The sequence below is a fragment of the Olea europaea genome, unplaced genomic scaffold, assembly GCF_002742605.1.
Source record: "Olea europaea var. sylvestris unplaced genomic scaffold, O_europaea_v1 scaffold852, whole genome shotgun sequence".
Classification (NCBI taxonomy): Eukaryota; Viridiplantae; Streptophyta; class Magnoliopsida; order Lamiales; family Oleaceae; genus Olea; species Olea europaea.
The window spans coordinates 188,376-211,738 of NW_019266968.1; the positions used below are offsets into that span (position 1 = coordinate 188,376).

The 23,363-nt window shown below is 33.3% G+C and overlaps 1 protein-coding gene across 1 annotated transcript; it reads left to right on the forward strand.

Moving 5' to 3' along the window:
- Positions 1–3,757: 3,757 nt before the first annotated feature.
- Positions 3,758–5,815, forward strand: LOC111391869 (flavonoid 3',5'-methyltransferase-like). The gene is made up of 5 exons (XM_023017146.1): positions 3,758–3,888; positions 4,188–4,273; positions 4,377–4,521; positions 4,621–4,752; positions 5,294–5,815. The coding sequence occupies exons 1-5, from the start codon at positions 3,838–3,840 to the stop codon at positions 5,582–5,584; spliced, it is 705 nt and encodes a 234-aa protein (XP_022872914.1). The 5' UTR covers positions 3,758–3,837; the 3' UTR covers positions 5,585–5,815.
- The last annotated feature ends 17,548 nt before the right edge of the window (positions 5,816–23,363 follow it).

A 23,363-nucleotide genomic window follows, 5' to 3' on the forward strand; every position in this document is an offset into this window, starting at 1 on the left:
AGAGATTTGAAATATTTAATCAGTCAAACAATAATCTCTTCCTCTACGGAGGAGAAAGAAGTGAAACGAGAATTTTTCCTCTTTCAGACGTAAACCCATGTATAATGCTTTTATATTAGTTTATTAAGAAGATTCAATATTAAAGACAACTCACCCATCAAAAAAATATATATATTAAAGACAACTCATGATGTTTATGACTATGAGAAAACCTTGTAATGTCCCAAGATTTATTTAAAATAAATAAATAAATAAATAAAAAAGAGCCCGAATCGCAAGATTTTATTTTTACTAGACTGAAATTAATATCTTGTCTGTTAATTGTATATGATTTAGTATATTAATCACAAGTAGGAGTACTTAACGTAATTTGTTTATTTAAAGTTGCTACAATTATGTAGTATAATATTTAAATACATCTGCAATCTAGACGTTGGTCAAACAGGACAACATCATGATTTCTTATGTTATGTTATGAATGTGTGCAACTCTAAGGTAAACTAAAACATATGCGTATACACAGACGATGTTAGAAAATCTTAAATTGGACCACATATTGATTCAAAATCTAAATACTGGACATTGACTTTAGTTAGCAGAAAATGACTGCAAGATGAATAAGGAGACAACTGAAATACCATCGATGCAACAACCATAGTCAAATTTTATGCCTAAAATGATTCTGTGATTACAGCCCATTAAAACGGGAAATAGCAATTCTAAATTCTACAAATAACCATATTATTTAAGTAGGTAGGTTTTACCAAAAGTAATGTGTAACAGGGATCAAATAAATAAACCCAAGTCTCATTTAAATGTTCTTGAGTCCCCCCCCCCCCCCCCCCCCCCCACACCAACCAAATAGGGGCCAAACGGGGACTAAATATAAGTTTAAGAGTGTTGCTACAGTGCCCTCAAGGTTGACATCTGGGTTGACACAACACACGCATGAGATGTGGCTTTTTTTTATTATAAGTACAAAAACTCGAAGAAAGCATTTAATGGAGTTTAATTATAAGTACAAAGACTCGAAGAAAGCGTTTAATGGAGATTCCTAACCGTTAATCCTGTATTTCGGAACATGTTTAAATACACACACACACACACGTGTGTGTGTGTGTGTGTGTGTGTATATATTGCAATAAAATAAAGAGAAAAACAGCAGCGTTACAACTTTATTTTCAGATTTTAAACCGGCCGAACCAAGGTACAATCACTCCAACAAACCACCTGCCACCCGATGTGATCCATGTGAGCTGGAGGATAAAAGAGGTGTGTATGAGAAATACTCAATAGGACATGCATATTTGTGTAATTCCGAATAACTTGTATCAATTCATAAATTTAATAGTCATAGCATCATATCATATCATTTATACGTGATAGTCCATAAATATATTATCCATTTTTCTAAAAATTCATTTTTTCAAAACTCATTTTCAATAAAATAATATTTCACATAAATTTTAAAGTTTTTCCTTAATTTTTAACTACGCATTCTCCATCATCTACTATTTTAAAATGCATTATTTTCTCTAAAATGGGGCTCAAACAAGTATTATGTCACTTATTTAGTATAATATTTGTTAATATGAACTTAATAAAAACTAAACAGGACAAAACCACTTCCATATGGCTAAACTAAATTGGACTTTCAAATGAGTGCCAACAATGAAAGGATGCAGAAAATCTTGAGTGCCTTTCAGCAGCAAAAAATTGTTGACATCAAATCTCTCTTTTCATAGAAAACTACTGTACCGGCAAAGGTGTGCAGGCTGTTGTTACTGGTTTTTCCTCTTTCCCTACTAATAAAAGGGGTAGAAGAAAATGTATGGAGTGTGTGAAGAGGTGATCGGTGTATGTATTTTTCTTCTTGTGCTGCCGTTGGAAAATAAAGAGCATTGAAGATGGAGAAAGTACGTAGATGGATTGAGAGATAAGAGAAAAAAATTATGTTGAGGGAGATGAATATTAGTGTTTATGATTCGAGCTAGCTAAGCTTGAATCTTGATTACATGTCACTCTCACATGATAATAAAATGGGGCATTACGTACCTCAAGTATAAAAATTCACACCAATCTACATACTTCTAATATAAAGTATTCCATACCCATTTTTGAGCCACATATCATTTAAAATGATATTGATATACCTAAATTGCCATCACAAAGAAAAATTTAAAATTTATACTTAATTGGAATTTAATATGTTTTCTTTAATAATAAATTAATATTCATGTGGATATACAATTTTTAATATGCATGCCAGTGAAAATCTAAAACTAAAGTTTGATGAAAAAAGGGTAATAAATTTTTTCATTTTTTGATTTAATTGTATATAGTATGTAAACATAATTTAAATATTAAAAAAATAAAAACTTATCAGTAAATGTAGAAAATATCATGTTCTCTTGATAAGGGAATTAAGATAAATCAACCTCATTTTAAATGATATATAGCTTAAAATGGTCAGCAAATGTTTGCAATACTAGAAACTATAGATGATGAATGTTAGTGTGGTTTTCTAAACGTGAAGAGGTGTCTCCAATATTTTCATAAAGATTAGGAATATCCCTGATATTTTCTCTAACATTTAATAATTTTTTTCTTTTTAACTTATGAAAACAAGCTGAGTGTACCCCCCACCCCTAAAAAAAAAAAAAAAAAAAAAAAATATGTATTAGTATCTAACCTAATTTCCCATAAGAATCCGTCAAAGGGATTAAGTACAATATTATTGCTCAAATTTATACATATTCCACTAATTATACTTATTCCATTAATTATATATATATATATATACACACACACACACACATACATATAGGTGTTTGCAGGGGTAGAGGGTGTTAGGAGTTGGTGAGTTGACATATAGAAAATTACTACATAACAACTAGGAAAAGGGAGTCCACGATGGAAACATTTCGCATCTTCAATGCGTGCAAGCAACTAAATCCTACTGTCTATACATTAAATATTATGATAGTAATAAATTTTTTACCTTTTAAAACTGGCGTTTTTCCATCCTCTCCAAAAATTAATTTTAGTTGCTTACAAAAAGGACTTCTTTATTTAAAACTCATTTTAAAGTATTTTTTATAGTAACCTTAAACTTATTTAAAACACCAGAATCAATCATGCTTTAACTTTCACAATAACTTTCAAACATCATCTCTCAATATTATTACTTGTTAACGGTAATGGACTTTCGATAACTTATAAATGTCGAAAAATAATCGACATAATCTCCCTAATGATATATTACAACAACAATAGCATATGGTCACTTGTCGCCTCTGATATATACATTGTTATTCAATCGTATTTGATACATATTTATGTATTTATTTATAATCTCTCAACTATTTAAAATCAGTCTATTAGTCAGTAGATATAAAACCTTCTGCAGTTTATATACATTACAATATCAAATATGGTATTGAAATTTTAATTGCGATAAAACATAAAATATATCAGAATTGATCTTGCCAAATTTAAAAAGTGAAAGACGTAAAAATAATCAGTAAACTAATTGTCCCTCGTAAATTTAAAGAAAGTTGTCTAAAAAACGTAAAAAGTAATAAAAATTAAAAAGTAAGAGATTATTAGATGCAAATTTCGCGGCAGATTCGAAGGACAACTAACGAACACTTCCACATATTTTAATTGGTGATGATGTGGCATTATCAACTCAAATGTCCTTTGCGATTTCCTATATAAATTCCTCGTCCACAAGACAAGCAAATAGCAAATTTTTCTTCTCCTCCTTTCTTCCTTCTCCGAGTATTCTAAATTTATTTTTATATTTTTCTTTAATTTTTCTTAAAATCTTGGACGATGAAGGACAGGTTTACAAGCACTATTCTTCAAAGCGAGGAACTCGCTAAGGTTCATTTTAATTTCCTGCACCGTTCTTTCTCTTTCTGATGCCACAGGAGCGGGGAGTCCCTCAACATTTTTGAATTTTTTTGATAAATATATAGATCATATATGAATTGATATTTTTTACGTTCCCCCTAAAGGATAATTCTGGCTCAGGAAGCCATTACATAAATTTTAAAATTTTTGAAAGCAAGAATATATTGAGTTAGATCTTGATTTGCACATACTTGAATTTCTTAATAGTTGTCTTCCCATTAATTCATTACGTTTGCTGATCTACAAGAACCACGAACATTATCTTGCAGTATCTTTTAGAAACAAGTGCGTATCCTAGAGAGCACGAACAACTCAAAGAACTCAGGGATGCTACTGTCGACAAGTATCAGTATTGGTACGATGGAAATAATTAATCAACAAATTATCGTAATAAAGATCTTTTTTTGCAAAAAAATTGAAGGCACTAGCTTGTGGATTTATTTTACGATTAATTTCAGGAGCCTGATGAATGTGCCTGCTGATGAAGGCCAATTTCTTTCAATGCTACTGAAACTGATGAATGCAAAGAAAACAATTGAAGTTGGAGTGTTTACTGGATACTCACTTCTTTCAACTGCTCTTGCTCTTCCAGATGATGGAAAAGTAAGCAAATTCGTTAGTTTTAGATTATAAGTTTGAATAATAAGTAATAATCAAACACTTATTAACAATATTTTATCATTTTTTTTTTTTTTTTTTAAGATTATTGCGATTGATCCAGATAGAGAAGCATATGAGACTGGGTTGCCATTTATTCAGAAGGCAAATATGACCCATAAAGTCCAATACATTCAGTCTGATGCCACCGCAGTTATGGAAAAGTTTTTAGCCGAGGTACATTATCCTCCTCTAGTTACCTACAAATATTTACATTATCATGCACCATATAATTAAAGAAAGTTACAGGATTCGAGTTGTATCGCACCTCTAATCGACTCATTTACAAATAACAATAATCAATACTTGAGCTACTCCTTTTTACAAGGTCTGCCAAAACTTTAAGCTAATAAGTATATAAAAATTAGGGTTTCTTTATCTTGGGCCCTTCAATATGTTCTACATCAACTAGATCCTACGGCCTGTTTGGCTTGGCTTTTTCTTTTACTTTTGGTTTTGCTTCATGTAGAAATGCTTTTGAATGAAACTACCTCAATCTTTGTTTGAAAATTATTTTTTTCGAAGTACTTCCTATTTCATAAATACTTTAAAAAGAAAGTCACATTGAATCAACTTTCTTTATAAGCTTCTAATTATCAGAAACATTTTCATAAAATTAGTTAAACGGATTCAAAAGCAACTTTTGGATCCAAAAGCTCCTTTTGACTTTTCAAAAGTGATGCATGGATGATTATTGATACAGTCTCTTTACATACAGGGAGAAGAAGGGACATTCGATTTTGCATTTGTTGACGCAGATAAGGAAAACTACATACATTACCATGAGCAGCTGCTAAAGCTAGTAAAAGTTGGTGGAATTATAGCTTATGACAACACATTATGGGCTGGTACTGTAGCATTGTCCGAGGATGATGAAATGGTTGATTACTTAAAGGGATGCAGAGGTTACATAATGAAACTCAACACATTTTTAGCAGCCGATTCTCGTATTGAATTGGCTCAGCTTTCAATTGGTGATGGACTCACTCTTTGCAGGCGCATTAAATAGCTCCAACAAAAATTATTTATACGCCTGTTCGATTATTATCGTCTTTTATATGTGTATTTGAGTGTATACATACACAGACATATTGTTATTTGAAGTTTATGTTGCATGTATTAATTTCAGATGTTGTTGATCATTTTCTCGGATTAAAGTTTACTGTTTCTGAAGTTGTTGGTCCTTTATTTTTTTGATGCTGTAAATGATATAAAAGGACAATTGTTGTTGCTTGTTCAAGTTTTCCATTTGTCTTTTGAAATTTTTAATTGTCTTTTCTCATATTCTGCTATTTTTTTATTTTACGATGTCATTATCAATTGGCAGATTAGTTCGTGTCCTGCTGAATTTTTGATTGTTTATTGTTTGGTCGAGTCACTTATCTGCTTGAGATAATGTACTAATCACATGATTTGTTTGAAAGCGATTGTTAAGTTGAGAATTAACTTTTAATTAACTGTCTTTTCCAAATATATTTTCAAAAGGTGTTAAGTGGATTACTCAAATCAAACAAGTTTGATATTTAACTTTAGGCTAATCAATAAGAAAAACTCCACGTTCGTCACATATTCTATTTGATACTCGAGGTAGATATCATTATCATGGAATGTGATTTTAAATTTATAGAGTAATGCTATTCGTAGTCGCTCTACGTGGCATACACATGATAGGTGATTATTTGCATGCCACGTAGGGCGATTGCCGCAGTGAACGACTGCAAATAGTATTATTCAAATTTATATGTTTACAGTTAGCATTACCAAATATTAATGGAAAAAAATCCAAAAGTAAGTCCGTTCATATAAATATTTTTATTTTTTGCTTTCGGTTGATTCTAAATTATATTTACAGAGTTTCTTTTTAACTCTTACAACATAGTTCCGATATTCAAACAGAAGAAGAAAAAAATATTTTACACATCCTAAATCTATATTATACTTTATCTTCGTTATTAACAGAAAGAAAAATAGAGTGGTTTAAAAAAAATAAAAAATAAAAATTAAAGAATTCTTTCTTTTGATGGCTTTTGTTACCCTTTCACCTTTGTATAAACCGGGGCTAAATAAAACCAAAAGGGATAAAACTTTCTTGTGTGTCGAAGATATAAAGGGCGCGCACAGGAGAAAAGGGGGAATTTGATCGATCTATTATACGGTGAAGCATTCAAAACATAACTGCACACTCACACAATCTTCACCAAGAGTTTGTAGCATTCGGTGAATTGCACTTGCCTCTGGATAGATGTGTGGGACAAAGGATCCACCCCATGCTTTGAGAAACTTGTGAATGGTGAGTGGGCAAAAGTAAAGAAAGTCAACACACGGGTCTCACTCTTACTTTAGTGCGGGAGGCTAGGGAACGGGTTGAGGAATTAAATGAAAAGGATAAAAAGCATGACCACTTCTTAAGGTTTGACTTAAGTTTTCATTTTCTTCTAATTTTCTGTATTTCCTAATTTAATCAATTCTGTAATTTAACATTCAGAGAATTCCGTTAATTAAACATTGCGAAGTGCTACATGTACATAATTATCTGCACAATGATATCCATAATTATACGTGACACTGGATCCAACCTTTAATTCAAATTTCATACTTACACATCAACAATCGAATGATTACCACATCACATTATGAACACCATTATGTAAAATAATTATATACAAATAGAATTTTCCTTAAAGCTTTGGTGTTATTCCACACTAATCAACGGAATTATGGAAATAATGAACAACATTAATGCCGGGTGAACACGCCCATTGACAAGGACTTTAAACAGGGGCTGAGGTGGATTGCATTTCAAAGGACCTGTTCGAATAGTAGAGCTTATAATGGCAAAACGTGGATCCAGCACATCTGATTGCTTACTTTGTAATTAGACAAGATCAACATGTCAATATTATAAGCAGGATGGACCAAAAACCAGAGTGCCATAAAGAAATGTACATTTCATTTGAAAGTCAACTAATATGCATGTTGGGTATTTTTTGGTAAGTGATACCCAAATCCCCTAGGCAATGATGAAAATCGAGGCCCGTTTAACTTCATAGGCTATAAGCCTAATATTGAAGAACATATTGGACCCACACCACAATTGATGTAACCCAATTGTGTTGGGTATTTGGAGGAAATCAGCCCATTGGGCTAGATGCTCAATACCCGACTATGGAGGTAAATGAAATCACAAAAGATAGAATTGGTTGCAAATAATTATCTCGTGATAATTATCATATCCCTACTGTTTCTGTTGGACTCAAATTTAAACTTCCCTGTTATCTTGGAGATTTGATTTCCCTCGTGATAATAAACAAGAGTTTTATATATCCGAAAAACTCAACCAATTTAAAAAAAAAAAAAAAAAAAAAAAGAGAGAAGCCGGCTGCCTTCTTCTTCTTAGAGTGAGAACTTTTCTGCAAAAAGAAAAAAGAGACTTCCTTCTCTGTGAAAACCGAAGTCGACCTTTGTGGTGTGCCTTTGTGTGCCTTTTCTTCTTCGTGAATGAAAAAGTCTCCCAATTGAAGTTACCTTTGTGGTGTTGGGTCGAAGATTTCTGAGCCGGATTTAAAAAAGGGGGATTTCGTTTCATTTTCTTCCATTAAGTTTCAGTTTCTGCATTTCATTTAGTTCACTGCTTCATTTTGGTTTCTTGAATTCCATTACATTTATTTGATTTAATCCTTCATTAACCTTTGTTGTGTGGTTGCAGGTTGGATTAAAAACAACAAATTGGTATCAGAGCTTGGTGGTGGTGGAATTCAGACCAAAAACCGGCCAGAAAACTGAAGGAGAAGAAAACCCGTTCGAAAATTTTTGAAAAACCCGAGGCTAAAAACTCCAATTCCGGCCAAACCACTAACCATCCGGGAAAACTGAGGCCAGACCCATAACCAGCAGGTGGAGGCGCTCCTGGTGGTGGTGATTTTTTCCGGCGACGACGCGTGGTGGTCCGGCGACGGCACGTGCGGCGGTTTTCCGGTGAGGCTTCTTCAGGCAGAATCTTCATTTTAATATTTCTAACTTACCTGTGTGGTTAGTTTTTTGTTTCAGGTACTGCAGTAAAAGTTGGACGATTTTGCCCTTGGTGGTCGCTGGTCCGATCTGCAGTACATTTACTAAATTACTTTAGGCCAAGATTGCGGTCCTAAAGCAGTAAATTCGCATCTCTCGTAGCTTACGGACTCAGAAAAGTCCGCTCTAGTAAATTGGCTGAAACTTTTAAATTATCGCAATAGCAGATCATCGTGTGGGGTGATCATTAGGATTGGGGGTTGTCATTGCTTGGCAACCATTGCTTGATGCTAGAATCTAGGATTACTTGCCAATATTTGTTTAATTTCTAAGTGAAATTATTTATTGTGTTTAGAATTTGTTGAACGTTGTTGCGTTTTAAATCTCATATTATTTAGACTTGTACCCGGGCTCCTATTCTAGTTTCTTCCCTCGACCTGAGAACGTGATTCTCACGGAATCCTGGGGTTCTAGAAATAGAGTATTATTGTGAAACCATAGGATTTCTTGTTACTTTGTGTAATCTGTGTGACCTGTGATCTTTTACATATCGAAGTTTGTGTTCTGTGCATTTTTGAGTAAGATGTCGACATATCACTTTGAGTTGGGTGTCTTTAATGGTAAAGGAGATTTTTCAATTTGGCAACAGAAAATGAAAGGCATTCTTGTTCAACAAAAAATTTCTAAAGCAATTGATGATTCTTTTCCTGCAACTTTGACTGATGAAGAAAAAGAAAATTTGGATGAATTGGCATATACTTCTATAATTTTACACTTGTCTGATGCGGTATTAAGAAAAGTTGGTAAATTAAAATCAGCTCAAGAACTTTGGGAAAAATTGGAGGAACTTTATGTTTCTAAGTCCACTCCAAACAAACTTTTTCTACTTGAAAGCTTTTTTAGTTTCAAAATTGGTTCTTCAAAAGATTTGGATGACAATTTAGATATTTTCAATAAACTTGTGCAAGATATCAATAACTGTGGTGAAAAAGTATCTGAAGAATATAAGGCTATCATTTTGTTAAATGCTATACCTAATACTTATAGAGAGGTTAAAAGTGCTATTAAATACGAGAGAGATACTTTAACACCTGAAATTGTCATAGACTCGTTAAGAAGTAAAGATATGGAATTGCGAGCCGAAAGAGTCGAGAGAAAAAGTGGTGAGGTTCATATGATGAGAGGTAGGTCTCAGTCTAGAACTCATGATAACCAAAGTGGATACGCATTCGGTTGTAAAAAGAAGAGTAGAAGTTTATCTAGGTCAAAAGGTAAATCTAAAGGTAGAAAATGCTATGAGTACGGTAAAACTGGACATTTTATTAAAGATTGTTATGTTGAGAAAAACAAACAAAAAGAAAAGGTTCACGATGAGGCAAATGTTATTACTTCGTTTGATGAATGTTGTGAAGTATATGTGTTATTGAACTCTGAATCTACTGAAGTAAATCTGACTGTGAAATCACATTTAAATGAATGGATACTTGATTCTGGTGCATCGTTTCATATTTCATCACATAAAACTTGGTTTGAAAACTTGCAAGAATCTGAAAGTGGACATGCTATTCTGTGCAATAATCATGCATATAAAATTGCTGGAATTGGTGATATCACGTTAAAATTTGACATTGGTAATGTGCTTAAATTACATGGAGTTAGATATATTCCAAAAATGGCTAGGAATCTTATTTCAGTAGGAGCATTAGAAACTGATAGTTTTTCTGGTAAAATTGGAAATAACATGCTGAAAATGATTAAGGGTGCTCTTGTCACGTGTAAAGGTATTAAAAGAAATGGTATTTATGTGACTACTGCTGAAATTATTAAAAATTCATCTTCGTCTATAAATTTGACCAACAAAGATGACACACACAAGTGGCACAATAGATTAGCTCACATAAGTATTAAAGGACTTAAACTACTAAATGATAAAGGTGTATTTGGAAATGACTGTGTGTCTAATATGCCTTTTTGTGATCACTGTGTTCTTGGAAAACATCATAAGTTGTCTTTCTCATCTGGCATGCACAAAACTACTAAAGTTTTGGAATATATTCATACTGATTTATGGGGGCCATCTACTAATCCTACAATGGGTGGGAATAGATATTTTTTGTCCATAATTGATGATTTTTCTCGTAGAGTGTGGGTTTATCTGTTAAAGGATAAAGCTGAAACTTTTAAGTTTTTCAAATTATGGAAATTGCAAGTTGAAACTCAAACTGGCAAAAAGATAAAATATCTAAGAACTGATAATGGCCTAGAATTTTGTAATAAAGATTTTGATGATATGTGTGAAAAATGTGAAATTACTAGACATAAGACTGTTCCTTATACACCTCAACAGAACGGTGTGGCTGAACGTATGAATCGTACTTTACTTGATAAAGTTAGATGTATGATGTTGAGTTCTGGTATTCCTAAATCTTTTTGGGGTGAAGCTGTTATGACTGCGTGTTACTTGATTAACTTGACACCTTCTACTGCATTAAATGGTGACACTCCACATGAAAAATGGTATGGTAAATGTGCTGACTATACTGTGTTAAAAACATTTGGCTGTGCTGTTTTCTCTCATCAAAACGAGGGAAAACTAAAACATAGAGCTAGGAAATGTGTTTTCTTAGGATACCCTGAAGGAGTTAAAAGGTATAGGCTTTGGGATAGAAGTCAAACTGGAGTTAAGATCATCGTAAGTCGTGATGTTACATATAATGAGTCTGAAATGCCATGTTTAAAACTAGATAGTGACACCTTGAGAGAAAAACAGCAAGAAAACACTAGTGATGAATCTCATGAAGATTTAAGGTCTTTAAGTGATAAAACCCCTAACACCTCAATTGAGGTGGAGCATCAAAATCTTGAACTAGAAGATAATCAGGATGAACATATTGAGAGAAATGAGGTTTTAGAGGAATATCAAGAGGAGCAAAACCCTTTGTCTGATTACCAGTTAGCTAGAGACAGAGTTAGAAGAACATATAGGGTGCCTCAAAGGTTAGAGTCTGATTTTGAACTTGCTTATGCTAGTTATGAAGAACTAGTTGATAGGGAACCAAACACGTATGAAGAAGCTTTGAGGAGTGAACAATCTGAGGATTGGGTGAAAGCGATGAAAGAAGAGATAAGTTCCCTCGATAAGAATCAAACATGGGAATTAGTCCCAAGACCTAAAAACAAGTCTATTATTGGGTGTAAATGGGTCTTTAGAATTAAGGAGGGAATTACCAAAGGAGAGAGTTTAAGGTTTAAGGCTAGACTTGTAGTCAAAGGATACACACAAAAGGAAGGGATAGATTATAACGAGATCTTTTCTCCAGTTGTTAAGTATACCACAATTAGGACTATGCTTGCATTAGTTGCACATTTTAATTGGGAACTTGAACAACTTGACGTTAAAACTGCTTTTTTGCTTGGTGAACTTGATGAAAAGATTTTTATGGATCAACCTAAAGGTTTTGAAAATAAACAAAAATCTGATCATGTGTGCTTTCTTAAACGCTCTCTGTATGGTTTAAAACAATCTCCCAGACAATGGTACAAACGTTTTGATTCTTTTGTTAAAACTGTTGGTTTTAAAAGGAGTAAATTTGATCATTGCTTATACTATCAAGGAAATGCTAAAAAATGATAACTGTGTGTTTTTATTGCTATACGTGGATGATATGCTTTTAATTGGTCCCAACTTGAAATTGTTAAATGACATAGAAATGACTTTGAGTAATGAATTTGATATGAAAGACCTTGGTAATGCTAAAAGGATTTTAGGCATGGAAATCCAAAGAGATAGGTCTAATTCAATTTTATCTTTGCATCAGACTCCATACATCATGAAAATCTTGAAGAAATTTGGCATGAATGATTGCAAACCTGTTACATTACCTTTAGCTAATCACTTTGTATTATCTAAAGAACAATCACCTGCTAATGAAGAAGAAGAGGAATATATGAAAAATATTCCTTATACCAATGCCATTGGTTCTGTGATATATTTAATGGTGTGTACTAGACCTGATTTAGCATTTGTTGTTAGTACACTTAGCAGGTATATGTCCAACCTTGGTCCTAAACATTGGGAAGCCTTGAAATGGCTGTTTAGATATTTGAAAGGAACATGCAATATTGGCTTGATATATAAGTTTAGTAACGAAGAAATAAAATTGAAAGGATTTACTGATGCTAATTATGCTGGTGATAGAGATAATAGGAAATCTACATCTTCCTATGTGTTTACTTTGTGTAATTCTTGTGTTAGTTGGAAATCTCAACTTCAACATGTTGTTGCTTTATCCACTACTGAATCAGAATATATTGCTGCTACTGAAGCCTTTAAAGAATCTTTGTGGTTTAAAGGTGTATTAAATGAACTTGGTGTTTTTGATAACAATGTGACAATATATTCTGATAGTCAATCTGCTATTCACCTATGCAAAAATCATGTCTTTCACTATTCACCTATGCAAAAATCCTGTCTTTCATGAACGTACTAAACATATAGATGTTAGATTGCATTTCATTAGAGATATGGTTTCTCAAGAACTGGTAAAACTTGAGAAAATCCTTTCAGAATATAATCCTGCAGACATGGGAACTAAAGTGCTCCCATTAGTAAAATTTAGAAGCTGCCTTGATCTTCTAAACATTGGTACAAACTTGTAAGTTCTTTTTTCTTTAAGTTATTTGTTATCTTATCTAACTTGCAGGATGATTTGGTATCAAGGTGGAGATTGTTGTGTATTTTTTGGTAAGTGATACCCAAATCCCCTAGGCCCGTTTAACTTCATCGACTATAAGCCTAATATTGAAGAACATATTGGACCCACACCACAATTGATGTAACCCAATTGTGTTGGGTATTTGGAGGAAATCAGCCCATTGGGCTAGATGCTCAATACCCGACTATGGAGATAAATGAAATCACAAAAGATAGAATTGGTTGCAAATAATTATCTCGTGATAATTATCCTATCCCTACTGTTTCTATTGGACTCAAATTTAAACTTCCCTGTTATCTTGGAGATTTGATTTCCCTCGTAATAATATACAAGAGTTTTAATATATCCAAAAACTCAACCAATTTGAAATAAAGAGAGAAGTCGGCTGCCTTCTTCTTCCAAGTGTGTGAGAACTTTTCTTCCTTCTCTGTGAAAACCGAAGTCGACCTTTGTGGTGTGCCTTTGTGTGCCTTTTCTTCTTCGTGAATGAAAAAGTCTCCCAATTGAAGTTACCTTTGTGGTGTTGGGTCGAAGATTTCTGAGCCGGATTTAAAAAAGGGGGATTTCATTTCATTTTCTTCCATTAAGTTTCAGTTTCTGCATTTCATTTAGTTCACTGCTTCATTTTGGTTTCTTGAATTCCATTACATTTATTTGATTTAATCCTTCATTAACCTTTGTTGTGTGGTTGCAGGTTGGATTAAAAACAACAATGCAGTATCTATAAAAATTAATCCAACCATTTGAAAGTCAACTAATATGCAGTATTTATAAAAAGTAATCCAAACTTTTGGTCAATTAAGAAAAATATGGATGGAATCCATCCATTGGAGCTCCATCCACAATGTTTTGAAAGATTTGGAATGACAGCTGCAACAAATGAAAGATTAGGAAAAAATTTGCAACTTTTTAAAAGGTTTGGGGTCTCAACTGCAACTATCCCCCAAAAAAAACTCATTCGTGGATCCTCGACTTCTTCTGCTCTCATTTTTCCGTTTGCTCATGACCATGTCAACTGCAACAAGTTAGTTTTAAATTATAAAATTTAAACTGCTAACTTTTTATTCTCAATAAAAAATAAAACCCCAACACAAAATCTATTAAACAGATATATGACCCATAAAATCCAATACATTCAATCTAATACCACCACAATTGTGAACAAGTTCTTAGTGTTGGGAAAAATTATTAATTTGTCACTTGGGCCTATATATATAATTATTTATGTATAAGGCCATCTTAAAGTTAAGCAAAAGATTAAAGTGATCTAATAAAAAACTAAATATTGGGTTTAGTACATCTAAATAAAGTGTAGGACAGATTATATGTATAGAGACTGAATCTATAACTGGATGGACAAAAATACTTATATACGCAACTATGAAGAAGGTTATTGTTCCCAAATTCATATGTGACTTCTCATTCTTTATGCCTCCCATCAACACAAAATTAATTAAGATAAAGCTTATTGAAGTTTTAGACCAAATACCCACATTCAAGATCTTGAACTTGTAATCAATGATCACGAATCAAGAAAAAAGAATTCAAGAATCAAGACAATGGATCGAGAAGCAAAACCAAGAACAAGAATTAAATAATCAAATGAGGCAAAATTTAATATTAAAAGTGAGGCCAAACGTGAAAAGATTGCAGTTCAAGTTTCGATTCAAGATCCGAAATCTAGATTTAGTAATAATTAATTATTCTTGGTGAATTGAGGTATGTTCCACGTTTAATAATTCTTTTACTTATTTGATTGGAGGATCTTAGCAATAAATGATTCTTTTTCTAGTTTTAAAGTTTTATAAAGTTTCAACAAGTGATATCAGAGCCAACTCTATGTTAAACTATTGAAAATAAAGAAGATTATTATGGTTGAAATTCATAGTTTCGATTTCGAAAAGCTAAGATATTAAGGATATTTTTTGGGAGTAAGGCAGCATTGAAGCGCTACAGCGCTGCATTAGGGCACTATGACGATGCACTTCTAAAATTTTGGCAGTGTGGCAGTGCGTAGTTTCCAGGTTGTTGGTTTTATTTTTATTTTTTTATCTTTTGGCAACAGAAGAGAAAAATAAAAATAAAAATAAAAATAAAATACAAAAGGAGAATGTATTTCAAATCTTGGTACTTTATATTTATTTTGGATTACTAATTTTTTAAAATAGATTACTTGAAGCAATATGTTACCAAATTAATCTCTCTTGTCTAAGGGGGGTGTCCTCAATTTAGAGTTTGATGGATTTTAAAACTCCATATAAATTGAAGTATCCTCAATTCAGATTTAAATATAATTCATTAAAATATAGGTGTCCCCAATCTAGATTTTTAAAAATACTTATAAATTTAGGTGTCCTCAACATAAATTTTAATAGGTAGTTTTGAAATTTAGATATCCTCAATAACTAGTTGATTTTAAAAGATTTCATTAAGTAGATAGATTATGATAGATTTTGAAGGATTTCAAGGTAAAAAATAAGTACAAAGAATCAGTAACAATTTTAATCCAAACCTAAAAATTTCACGACATTTCTCACCTCTCTCCATATTTGCTGCCCTCTCTCTCTCTCTCTCTCTCTCCTTCCCCCTCCCCCCAATCCTAAACAAAATTTTCTTCTTCTTTCTATCTCACATTTCTCTACTGTGAAAAGATCGTGTTGATAACTTTTCAATTGATGATAATTTATGAAAGATTACTATTTTTTGTTGAATATTGGGTGTGATTTTTTATTGAACTTATTTTTTCTTATTGAAACTATATATTGTTTACTATTTTATAGATGTGCTGGAAATTATCATAGTAATTTACGATTTCTAGTATGCATGCTGGAACAACTTCGTCTTTCAAGTTCTGTACCCTATTCCTTTTTTTTGGAAAAAAGCTATGTGTTTTCTATATATACCTGTAAATCCTAGCCAAGAAATGTGAGGATGGTATCCCACAACTTTTTCTTTTGTGTCTGCATGGTCAATGAGAATTCTGGGGGTGTGAAATTAATTGTCTTGTGGTCATGTATGTGTACATCTATGTGTTTGTATCTCACAAGATTGTGGCCATTTGAACTAATTCATATTGATTACGACTTTGATTGTTTAACACTACATATTTTTGTCATCTCCCACTCTAACATTTTGTTGAATATTGGGTGTATTTTTTATTGAAACTCTGTTATAATATTCAATGTTTAACAAACAATTGAACAAGAATTCGATCATTTTCTATGATTTATTAGCGTGCATATGTGTAAGAATGAGTCGTTAAAGAAGAAATAAAAATTTGTGGCTTATATTAAGCATATTATAAATTTTACCCAGAATCTATAAAATCCATGAAAATCTTTTAAAATCTACAAAATAGAAATCCATTCAAATCTTATGAAATCTATTAAATTCTATCAAATTTCACACAATCCATAATAATTTATAAATATTAAGAAATCTATTAAACTCTGAAATGGAGATACCCCCGTAAATTAATTTATTTGGAATATTAAGACGATTGCATGTATATGATCATGCAGGTATTTATTGGCCCAAAGGAAGGTAAATATTTGGTCGAATTACATACACACACGTGGTAATAAATATGTGAATCGCAAAATTTTTCATTAACTAAACATTAAGTCGATCTAAAGATAGGCTTGATGTTTGACTAAATTTAGTGTCAATATTTAATTATTACGCCAAGAATACTACTTACAAGTTGATATTTTTTCCAACTACTAAATATCAATGTTGTGCTCGATCTCTTATGATAGGGCTCACAATTATTTGAAATTATTGATTGTCCAAAAAGGATTCTCAAGTGAACATTTTACTTAGGTTTAAGTTTTCTATTCGATTAATCCATCTATGTTTACAATATCTATCAACTAATCAATTCAATTCCTATGCTTATGAAACAAAATTACGGACCAAAAAAAGAATGTTCATATCGCTCTTGGCTATATGGATCTAGATCTTACATTAAAGACTAAACAATCCACTACCCTTACAGAGAAGAGTTCCGCTGATGAGAAATGGGACTTGGATCTAGATCTTACATTAACTATTACCAAGGAGTTTCTTAAGGAAATTTTAAAAAAAAATGTTTTACAAAAATCTATCAGGCCAAAATGAATATGCTTTTAGCTAAAGCATAAGGATAAATGAAACATACGGGAGTACATCAAGGAAATATTTTACCCTGTTTCAAAGCTAAAGGCATTAAGGTTTGAGCTATCTGATGACTCATTAGTGCTTTCATTTTGATTTCTCTTTCTAGACAATTCAGATAATTTAAGGTTAGTTACAATTGTCAATAGGGAAAGGTGGACTCTTAATGAGTTTATTTCATATTATGTGCAAGAAGGAGAAAGGTTAAAGCAAATTAGAATTGAAAGTACTCACTTGGCAAATACCTCTCAGGACAAATTAAAGAATAAGGAAGCTGTATCTAGTTTAATTCAAAAGAAACAGCAAAAGCCTTAGAATGATAAATTATCTGGCTGCTACTTTTGTATGACACATGAAGAGGGATTAAACTAAATGTCACGCTTGACGTATAAAAAAAAAGGTACACTTCTCACTTTGGTTTTTTTTTTTTTTTTTGGGTTTAATTTAGTTTCGATACCTAAACCCATTTGGTAGATAAATTTCAGTACCACCACTCACTTAAGTGTGTCTATGCAGGGTTATTTGAATAGTCGATAGCTAATTGATGTTGAAAATTTTATCTATGTGGGCGACGACGAATCAATTAAAGGTAAGGCTATAAGGATTTTTAGAATATTGTTAAAGATTGGTTATTATTTAGATTTGAAAGCGAGATTTGTCCTACCATCTTTTAAATGGAATATGATTTCTATTTCCACATTAGAGAAATTCAATTACTTTTGTTCATTTGAAAATAGCATGTTTAGTCTATTTCCTAATTCAAATTTTCTGGGTAATGGTTCTTTATCTTGTTATGATATCCTATATTTGCTTAATTCAGTTACATTTTGTAAAAAAATCTTGATATGACATGTTGTATTGAATATAAATTAACCAATGAGAATTTTGCTTTGTTATGGTACAAACTATCAGATCACATCTCTCAAAAAGATAAAAGAAAAGCTTATGTCAAAAGGAATCATTGATCCATGAGCAAATATAAGGAGATTAGGTACAATAGGACTTTGAATGTCGTCGGCCTAATTTATACAGATATTTATGAGCCATTTCATTTGGCTTCTTGGAGTGGTCAACAAAAATCTCTTGTAAGCTTTGAATAGGCAAGAGGCCTAATTTGAAGGACTTCCACATTAGGGATTGTCTAATTAAAACAAAGCCTCATAGGCCAAATAAAAGAAAACTAGACTCCAAAACCGTCAGTTGTTATTTTATATTTTACAAGATTAAGGGGTTTCAAATTTTAAGAGTCCACTATTAGGTCAATTTTTGAAAAGGGAAATGTTTAATTCATTGTGATGTTTGGGGCCTCTATCAAATTTTCACATGTGGTTATAAATATTTCCTTACCTTAGTGGATTGCACACGATTTTCTTGAATCGATATCATGAAACAAAGATTTGACGTCAAGTTTATTATCCCCAAGTTCTTTACTCTAGTAGACACTCAATTTCACTAAGTAATCAAGAAATTTAGATTTGACAATGCACGGGAGTTATTTAAAGAATATTTTGACGCCAAAAGAGTTATTCATCCATTCTCTTGTGTGGAAGGACTTGAACAAAACTTCGTGGCTGAATGAAATCATTAGCATCTTTTCATTGTAGCTCGAGCCTATTCTTTTAATCAAGAGTTTCAATTCAATTTTAGGAAGAGTGTGTGCTCATGGCCACATTCTTGATTAATAGAACTCCTTCACCGATCTTGTAAAACAACACTCTATTCTCTTTGTTGTATGGCATTCTAGTGAATTACACTTTAATATTTGGAAGCCTTTGTTTTGCCTCAACACTGTCTTCCCACAGAAATAAATTCCATCCAAGAGCTAAAGCATGTGTCTTTGTTGGATACCCTTCAGGCATCAAAGGGATACGCTATGTGATATTGCTTCAAATTCATTTCTTATTTCCAGAGATGTTGTATTTCATGAAAATCATTTTCCCTTCCATTCCATAATACAAACAAACTTGTCTTATTGATCCATTTCCTGATGTTGTCTTTCCTCACATTGCTTATGATTTGCCCGTTTACCATTCAACTCTAGCCTTGCATCTTGAATTATCTACAATTAACAATGATATTGATTTTTCTTAACCTTCACCTTTCCTATCTAGGTAGGGCAAGAGACGAGCCTGCTTGTTCTCTCGCCATTTTCTACCTCCTAAGTTGCCTATTTTCAGGCGAGGCAGCACAAGGGGCAATTGAACGACCAATTTCGATGCTATTAAAGATCAAGGACTGAAATGAAAATGTACTATTTAACTCCCACTTTTGTTTTTTCTCCCTATATTTGGTGCCAAAGTATCAAAACTTATGAACTCATCCACTTGACTATCCATAAGTTTCAATCATGTCATCTGCTTCCTAGTTGCTATACAAGTAGACCCTTCCTTGTCTCCGATTGTCGAGTAGTAAGAAGTGGTTGTCGTAGCCTATCTCTAGGGGTAGAAAGTGGTTGGACTGGCCTATGCATATTTCTTGCAGGATTGATTTTGTCAAATACATTAATAGACTTCTATGGCCCATGTTATGGCTCATACTTGGGAGAAAAATTGTCTTCCATGTTAGTTTGGGCCTCGGTAGTTCGACTAGAAGCATAATTTAAGGAGACATCAATTCCCACTTCTCTTTCAAGGGGCTAACCTCTTTAACCCGTCAAGGAGGATGGGGCTCTTTGACTTTGTATTTCATCCTCGAATGAATTACATTCTTAACGTGCAAAATGAGTGATTGGTAGACTTTCATGTCACTACATTCGCATGAGGAGTTCTTCCATAGCCGTGTTTTAGTGGGTGATGTTTCTCATGTTAGCTGCCATGGTTGCTATTTTCAAGGTGAGTTGTATAGCCACCCTCATCCCACTATGCCTATGATAGTGGTGGGGTCGAGGCCGACCTACTTGAGCTACTGTTTGTGGAAATTCACTAGTGTTTTCTCTTACCATCTAGGGAGGGACAACATGATCTGAACTTATTTCTTTTTGCAACAAAATTATTAGATTTTTCCTAACTTATGGGGCTTGTACTTATTATTTTTCAAGAACAAATCATTTTTCTAAGGGGATACCCAACTATTTTTTGGCTGACTGCTTTCATGAGAATATTCGTAGCTATAGTGGAGATTTCTAGAGGTGGTGCCAATCCATTGACCTCGTTTGTGTAAGGGATTTGGACAACAAATGTTTGGTTCACTTGCTTATACGCAAGAAAATTTCAACACGTTTTGACCGGGGTCTTGGTCGGAGGAGGTTACCATATATGAACATGGAAGATACTCTATGACACTAGGCAAAATTGTTTAAATACCGACAGTATATTTAGGGGTGATTGCATAATAATAAAGTAAGATAATCTAAATTTAAACAAACAATAGTGTGGAATAAGCAAGTGAGAAGTCAAGAAATAGCTTTAGAGTTTAGGCTCAAATGATACAAGAACATGAGGGGGTATTTATAGTATTGTACATGACTTAGAGTCCCTTAAATGAAAGGGCACGTGTCTTCATCTCCTCAACTAGGACATTCTATCCTAGGCATCAATTTTGACTTCATTACCCTATGGCACCTTTAATGCTCTTCGAGAAAGCTACCACCTTACAGCCTATGCTGGCAAAACTTTGACATATCTCTCATTACAAAAGTTAAATCAATCATTTCAATCAAGCTATTGAGAATCTAGGAGCTTCAGCTGAGGCCTCGTCATAGGGTTTTGGATTCAACCATGTAGAACTTACAGCTTCGACAATTGGGCTACGTCGAAGGGCTTCGATGGTTCGACCATAGGGGGCTTGTGCCCAGATTCATTCAGAGCTTTGGTAAAAGGCGTTTGATGGCATCCCACGTGACGAAGCACAATAATAGTCTCCCAAGTCCATGTGTGGTTATTCATGTCACGCATGGAATTCTGTCTTTGAGTAATTTTTCTTTCGTGGTTAGGTTTTTGAAAACATAATAGTCTCCTAAGTATAAGTATAGATATTAATATCAAGGTCGAAGTTCGAATATTGAAGCTGATAATTGAAATTTATTTGGCGAGCCGAAGCATGGTAGTGCTGAATTGTCAAGGCTCATTCATTTGATAGCTGAAATTTCTTTGGTGAGCCGAAGCAGGGTAATGCTGAGCTACTGAGACTCCTTTATTTGATAGCTAAAATTTGTTTGGTAATTATGCCAATTATTTGATGTTTTTGCTTGTTTCCAAGGAAAAACAGCTGAATTGTTACAACTTCCAAAATGCGCGTGGGCATTTTATATTAAATGCATAGTGATGGCCATGAAGCAGCAATTTGAGTTCAATGTGCTGACGCTTATGCGTGAGATACACATATAAACAGGAGATGCTAATAGAGAAAAATGGTTTGAATTCAACGCCTTGGAAGTGGCTAAAAATTGGATGGATCAGATGATGTAGGTCTTGATCTGATGGTAAGATTTGTCTTCCTTTCCTATAAAAGCCAAAATCCTACCAATGTATCAGCTTTTTACTTTTACAAAAAATCTTCGAATCTATCTAGTACTCCAAAGCTTCTCTGATCAATCTTGTTCTCTCGTGACATCACATTCCTTAGAGCTTCTTTCCTATTTAGATATTTTCTCTTCTTTTCCATCATTCATTCATTCTGTTAATTTCAATAGCTTTTGGATCTAGTGCTAGAAGTACCATTGTTGAGTTTGGGGATGAGGCTATGTTTGGTGGGTTAGACGAAGGTTATTAGATGATGAGTGAAGGTCCAATGGGCTGTGAGGCCGATTTAGGGTTACAAAAATTCCTTCTACTATAACCTCCACCAAACTAAATGAACTTATGGATAAAGATAGGATCCTGGACTTCATAGAACTTTTAGAACTTGAGGGCCAAGAACGTACTTGTTACACTTGGCCAAGTTACGTGGTGGTTAACGAGTACTTGTTTAATGCGAGTATGCTTCTACTTCTACATCCATTTTTTAGAGCGTTGCTAAGGTCCTTCATGCTAGCACCCGCCCAATTGTTGCCAAATAGTAGAGCTAGCTGGTTGGGGCATACTTCCTTTTGAAGGAAAGCTCACTTGATAAGGTTATACCCCTATATGTAATCCAAACTCTTTTCCGGCCTCAGATCCTTAGGAAATGAGAGTCAAAATGGTGGTATTACATGACTCCTTGGGGAGATCATACACCATTTTAGAAGGTTTGCCATCCTCAATAAAGGGGTGAAAGGGTCTTAGTTTTGGGTAAAGGGCAAGTGGCAACTGGTTGAGGGAGATAAGGCCCCAGCTTGTAACATGCTGACCTAATATTCTAAAGCCCATGAGTTTCTCCCTTTACCACATGTCTTTTTTTAAGACTTTATCTAATGCAAATTGGTTCGCAATTTTAGGGACTCGTTTCAAACTTTCCCAAGCTAAGTGGGATGTCATCGGAGACATTTACAGACGTCCTCTAAGGTCATGCCACTTTGATTGATTGATTGAAAGCAACAAATTCTTCTTGGACTTCAAACTGATGGCCTCCAAAGGTAAAATTCGACACTTCATATGGATGCATAAAATAATTGGTGCCGATACTAACTTCCACTTGTGTTTACATATGACTTCAAAAAGAAAAATACCCTAACCTTGACAGGAGTTCGATTTTGAGGTCAATTTCCACAGAGGTTTCCTAGGCTTTTAAACGAGTTAATTCCCTAAATAGTCACTGAACTTTTACCAAAAGTTCCTAGGATATTATCGAACTTCAAAACTTTCCTAAATAATCATTGAACTTTTCAAAAAGTTTCTAAGAAGTCACTAAATTTCAAAACTTCTCTAAACAGTCACTGAATTTTGCCAAAAGTTCCTAGAAGGTCACTAAATCAGTGATGTGTGGGGTCTCAATTTGCAAAGTTGAGTGGCCTCTTAGAAACTTTTTGCAAAGTTCAACTGAATATTTAGAAAA

Excerpts from the sequence above, each read along its gene's own strand:
- LOC111391869 (XM_023017146.1), top strand. The coding sequence starts at position 3,838 with ATGAAGGACAGGTTTACAAGCACTATTCTTCAAAGCGAGGAACTCGCT. Across the intron at positions 3,889-4,187 it reads AAAGCGAGGAACTCGCTAAG|TATCTTTTAGAAACAAGTGC; the intron begins GTTCATTTTAAT and ends ATTATCTTGCAG. Across the intron at positions 4,274-4,376 it reads GTCGACAAGTATCAGTATTG|GAGCCTGATGAATGTGCCTG; the intron begins GTACGATGGAAA and ends GATTAATTTCAG.